We start from the raw sequence: 6333 nt of genomic DNA on the forward strand, positions 1-6333 counted from the left end.
CAGCATTATTTGCACAAGTCTGTGGATACTTTTGGTAGTTTGATTGAGTGGCATAACCCACGAGGTGACAGAAGGTTTGTTCTGCTAAAAGCTAGGGTCATCCATCTTCGGTTGGTTCCTAAAAGCATTGTGATGAGGCAGATTGGAGGAGCTCGTCACAGCTGGACGGTTGCGGTCACCATGCTGTGTAGCAGCGATTGGAATGCTCACTTACCGGAAGTGCCGCCGGCAGGAGAAGATCCCCCTCCAGATGATGGTGTCCCTCATCCTCTCTTTGGGGAGGGTCTGACTGCTGAGCAGATTTATCAGGCCCAATTCCACAACTGGATGGCCCAAAATGTGGCAGCTGATCAGGTCAACAATGCTGCTAACAATGAAGCTGATGATGTCATGGTTGATCAAGGCAACAACTTGCAGTTTCAGGCGAACTGGGGTGCTTGGCCTGCCCCAACCCCTCCTGCTGTCTATAACTTTCAGGCATGGCTTGCAAGTGAAGGCCTTCAGGTTGCTGATGGTATACTTCCAGAGAACAACATTCAAGACAGCCCTGCCATGGCTTGGAATGATTCTATCTCTCAACACAGCAGCTCTAGTTCCAGTGTTAACTCTGATGGATTTGTTCTTGTTCCTGTTAACCTGCTGAACTCTCTGTGGAGAAACAACACTACTAACACTGTCAGTGCTAGTCAGGCTCCTGCACAACCTGCTCCAGCACTTCATATTGATCTCTCCCTCAATAATTCTGGTCTGCATTTGTCTTGGTCTGATCAGGGAAACATGGTTGCATCTTTGCTCCTCCATAACGCTAGACCAGCGAGACAGATCTCCTCTTTTCTTATGCAGGCTGTCAGGCCTATTTTGGCTTCTTTTGGTCCTTGGAGTTCAGGTCTTGGATTCAGAAACAGCCTGAATGTCCATGTTCAGGTGTCTGACCACAATGGCACTCTTACTGTCACTGCAGAACATCAAGTCACTGGAGAGAATGCTGGTTCTATCACCACTACGCAATGCTGGCCGATCACTGATGTTGTCAACTTGGATGCCTTGCCTACCCTGATGCCGAGCAGCTCCACTGTTCCTTCTGCTAATGATGACTCTTTGGTGGCCCTTAAGGACAGCATTGCAACTGCTAGTTACCGTGGAAAAATCCAGATCCCTGAATCTGCAGTTAGCCTTCGGCGCAGCGCACGCTCAAATAAGTACGATGGCTTCCGGGTCCATGCTCTCTCTGACACTAAGAAAGCATCCAAGGTTAAACCAAGGCGCACTCCGGCGGCTCCTTCTTCAGTTGTTATCACGGAAATTGAGGATGATGCGGTGCCTCCTCCCACTCCTATCCAGGTGATCCAGCAAGTGGGCGTGCTCAAATGCGCCATCCCTGCGGACGAGCTGACTGAAGATGCGCTCATGGCCTCTTCTACTGCGGGGTCGTCCTCCTCTGCTTAACTTACTTGTGTTTTGCTTCTCATGGGTCTTTTGGTTAATTGGAACGTTTTATGCTGGAACATTCGCAGGTTAAATTCTGGCGACAAACATTTAGCTCTGTCTAATGCTATCGCTGCTAGTGCCTGTTCGGTTTTATGTCTGCAAGAAACTAAGAAACCAGTTACTGATCATGCGTTCATCAAATCATGTTGCCCTCGTCGTTTTGATCAGTTTGCTTTTGTTCCTTCGCGTGGGGCTTCTGGTGGGATTGTCACTATTTGGAATAGTGCTATTTTTACTGGTACGATCATTGCTTCAGAGGAATTTGCCCGGGTCATCAGATTTCAATCCACACAATCCTCACAGTCCTGGACTCTTGTGAATATTTATGGACCCTGCCAGGGTGACCCACGTACAACTTATACCAACTGGTTGTTTTCCTTATCTATTCCGACAAATGAAGATTGGCTTCTCGTGGGGGACTTCAACTATATCCGCAGCCCAGATAACCGTAATAAAACGGGAGGGAACGTAAATGATATGATCACATTTAATGATTTCACACGATCACAAAGTTTGGTTGAATTACCAATCAAGGGTCGCACTTTTACATGGAGTAACATGCAACAAGATCCCCTCTTAGAACAGCTTGACTGGTTCTTTACTTCTTGTAATTGGACACATGCTTACCCTAATACCATTGTTAAACCTTTAGGTAAGCCTGTGTCAGACCACATCCCGTGTGTTATCACAATTGAAACCACGATTCCACGGAGTAAACTTTTCCGATTCGAGCCGTACTGGATTGAGCACCCTGGTTTCATGGAAACTGTCCAAGCAGCTTGGGATAAGCCAGTCAGAGCGACCAACAGTGCAACTATCCTCTGCAGAAAATTCAAACACTTGCATCACTGCCTGAAACGTTGGAGCAAGAACATCTCCCGCCTATCCATTGCCATTACCAACTCCAATAAGGCTTTTTCTGATTTGGATGCAATTGAAAACAAAAGGAGTCTGACCATTCATGAGACCAATTTTCGAACTATCCTCAAAGCACACATTTTGCGACTTCTATCATACCAGAAACAATATTGGAAGAAAAGATGCACCATTCGCTGGGTTCGTTTTGGTGATGAGAACTCCAAGTTTTTTCAGGCCATGGCGTCAGAAAGATACAGAAGGAATAATATCGCCTCCCTCACCCTCCAAGATGGCACGGTTGCTGAAGATCATGCGAGCAAGGAGTCTGTTATCTTTCATTCCTTCAAAGAACGACTGGGTACCTCATCCAAGCATGAGATGAAATTTAATCTTGCTAGTATTATTAAGAGGATCGATGGTCTTGACGCTTTAACTGTACCATTCACAAGGCAGGAGATCGATCTTGTTATCAAAGAAATGCCGGCCGACAGGGCACCAGGACCAGATGGATTCAATGGCTCATTCCTCAAATCTGGTTGGCACATAATAAAAGAAGACTTCTATGCTTTATGTGATCAGTTCTTTGATGGAGGACTCAATCTTGAGAGCATTAATGATGGTTATATTACTCTCATTCCCAAAGTTTCCACACCACAAGGAGTTAACGACTTCCGACCCATCACTCTTCTTAATTGTTGTCTTAAAGTCATCACTAAACTCCTGGCTAATCGGTTGCAAAAAGTTATTTTGAAGATCATACACCGTAACCAGTACGGTTTTTTGAAAAAGAGGTCCATCCAAGACTGCCTTGCATGGGCATTTGAATATATATATCAATGCCAAAATTCTAAGCAACCAATTGTTTTACTTAAGTTGGACTTCGCCAAAGCATTCGATACCATAGAACATGAGGCCATGATTGAAATTATGAAGAACATGGGATTCAATGATAAGTGGTTCGGCTGGATCAAAGACATTTTTTCCTCGGGCAAATCCTCTGTTCTCCTTAATGGAGTGCCAGGTCGTCAATTCCACTGCAAATGTGGTGTTCGACAGGGGGATCCCCTGTCCCCCCTCATTTTTGTCCTTGCCGCTGACCTACTTCAAGCGGCTATAAATGATTCTTATAGGAGAAATGATTTGAAACTGCCTTTCAATCGACCCAACCAATCAGACTATCCGCTCATACAGTATGCTAACGATACAATCATGTTACTACCGGCCTGTGCTGATCAAGCTATTCTAGTCAAACAAATTCTAACTGATTATGCAACTTCCATTGGGCTCAAAATCAACTTCCACAAGTCAACCCTTGTTCCTCTGAACTATGATGCTGCCACTGCTCAACATATTGCTCAAATATTTGGCTGTGTGATAGGAAAGCTACCTTTCACTTACCTGGGCCTACCCATGGGTACTTCGAAACCAACGGTACAAGATCTAATGCCTCTAGTATGTGGAGTTGAACGACGTCTCTCCTCCACCTTGTCGATGATATCTTACGGAGGTAAATTGTCATTGTTGAATTCTGTCATCACGTCCTTAATAATCTTTGCACTGTGCACTCTGAAATTACCGCCAAAGATCATTGACCTTCTTGACAGAATCAGAAGGAAAGCCCTTTGGACAAAGAAAACGGATGACGGAGACAAGTGCAACTCTCTGGCCTCCTGGCAAATGGTTTGTCGCCCTAAAGATTGTGGAGGCCTCGGGGTCCTGGACATTAAAACCCAAAGTGATGCATTGCTCATGAAATACCTACATAAATTCTACAGTCATTGGGATGTGCCATGGGTAGAATTGATTTGGTCTACTTACTATGTGGACAAAATCCCTCATGCCTCAGACCCGTGTGGTTCATTCTGGTGGAAAGACATTCTCAAACTTACTCCGACTTATCGAGGCATCTCCCATGTGGTTGTTCATTCCGGGAACATGGTCCTGATGTGGAAAGACCTTTGGCTTGATGAGGTACTGGCAGAATCACACCCACGTGCATTTTCCTACGCCAAACTTGAAGATATCTCAGTTAGAAACTTAGTTGGGAGCCAAAATCTCAATGAAACCTTCCACCTTCCCCTCTCCATGCAAGCCCATGATGAGCTGAGACATATCCAGGAAATCACAGCACATGTTGGTAACCAGGTTGATGAAGTTGAGAGGGATCAGTGGTGCTATGCCTGGGGAACTGACGTCTACACGGCCAAAAGTTACTACAAATTCTATTTTCGAGACGTGTCAACTCACAAAGCTTACAAATGGCTCTGGAAATCTTCCGCCACAATGAAAATCAAAGTCTTTGGATGGTTACTTCTCTCTGATCGTCTCGACACAAGGAATATGCTAAAGAGAAGACACTATAAAATTGGAGACAACTATGGATGCATCCTCTGCGGTACTAATGACGAGGAAACTCTTGAGCATATGATCTTTCATTGCCCATTCAGCAAGGCTTGTTGGGACACTTTACATATCCACTGGGCTACACAAGGAGATAGATTATTTTGGATCCAAGAAGCCAAAACTGCTTGGAACAACCCAATGTTCATGGAGATTTTCCTATATGCCTCTTGGAGCCTATGGAAAGAGAAGAATAATAAACATTTTCGAAGCATTGCTCCTTCTATCAGCTCGTGGGCAACAAGATTCAAAGAAGACTTCTCTCTCCTTACTCATCGGGCCAAGGAGAGACACAGAGGGTTTGTTCCCTCTTTCCTAGAGTACTTTGTACATCCGTAGGGTAGTCCTTTATCTTACCCCCCCCCAACTTACACTCTGTTCTATATCATGGCCATGGATGTAAGGTTATGATCCTGTAAGATCTTTTTGATAGTTTAATTAATATACACAGTAGGAGCCTCTCCTACTATTTCAGGTGTCAAAAAAAGGAGATAACTCACCACCTTTCGGCCGTGGGACAAGTCGTCCACACGGCGAAGCCCACTGAGAGGGTGGTGTTCCTCCCCCATTTCTTCTGCGGGCTAGGGTTTCCACTCCACCCTTTCGTCCGCGGGTTGATGTATTATTACGGGATAGATTTCCATGATATGTCCCCGAATTCCTTTCTCAACATCTCGGCGTTCATCATCGTGTGTGAGGCCTTCCTTCGCATCGAACCCCACTTCGGGCTGTGGCTCAAAGTCTTCAACATGAAGCCGAAGGTGGTGGACGGCCAGCACGCGGAGTGCGGAGGAGCCACGGTGAGTAAGCTGTCCAACGTATCCTGGCCCAAAGGCACTTTTGTGGACACAGTGAAGGAGTGGCAGAAGTAGTGGTTCTACATCACAGAACCTCGCGGCATGACCTGGACCGCAGCTGCCGAATTCCACTCCGGCGCCCCCACGTGACTCACCGCCTGGGTCGAGAAGAGTCAGGACTGGGGTTCCCCTGACGAGTGATAGCGCTGCAGACGTGCTTTCAGAGCATGTCAACCAAGAAAGTCAACGCCGAAGCCGTCCTTTGTGGGAGTTCAACCCGAAGAAGGATCAGACTTTGGTGAGGCTCTTCGAGACTACTCACGAAGGCACATGGAAGTTGCTCTTTAAGGGCAACGAGAAGCCACCGGCCACGGATTCAGACCGTGGTCGTGATTGTAAACACCTCGCCAGTGAGCTATGTTATCTTTCGATGTATCCCCAACTTAATCATTTCAAGGATGATGTCTGAGCTTATCATTGCATTTCCAGGACTGGATGGAGAGGGCGAAGCGGATCCAGTGCCCGGCTCCGCTCCCTGAGGAACCGGTCATCCCACATCTAGCAAAGATGCTGGTGCCGGCGCCTTATAAGGCGCCGGAGAAGAAGGCCAAGAAGAAGGCCAAGGGGGCCAAGGGTGGCCCCCGTCGCAAGGGCACTTCAGACGTGACGTCCGAAGACGACGAAGCCCATTCCTCTGTCCCTTAGGACAACTGCGAGGGAGGAGGAGGAGGAGGAGGAGGAGACCCCGACACGCCACCCCGACACCCCGACCCCCGACCCCCGACACCTC

At 47.0% G+C, this 6333-nt stretch overlaps 1 protein-coding gene across 1 annotated transcript; it reads left to right on the plus strand.

Moving 5' to 3' along the window:
• The first annotated feature begins 2583 nt into the window (after positions 1-2583).
• On the plus strand, positions 2584-5085 carry LOC119299287. The gene is made up of 3 exons (XM_037576528.1): positions 2584-3334; positions 3626-3922; positions 4115-5085. Exons 1-3 carry the CDS (start codon positions 2584-2586, stop codon positions 5083-5085), a joined length of 2019 nt encoding a protein of 672 aa, XP_037432425.1.
• Positions 5086-6333: the final 1248 nt, after the last annotated feature.

This window comes from Triticum dicoccoides, chromosome 5A (assembly GCF_002162155.2).
Source record: "Triticum dicoccoides isolate Atlit2015 ecotype Zavitan chromosome 5A, WEW_v2.0, whole genome shotgun sequence".
Classification (NCBI taxonomy): Eukaryota; Viridiplantae; Streptophyta; class Magnoliopsida; order Poales; family Poaceae; genus Triticum; species Triticum dicoccoides.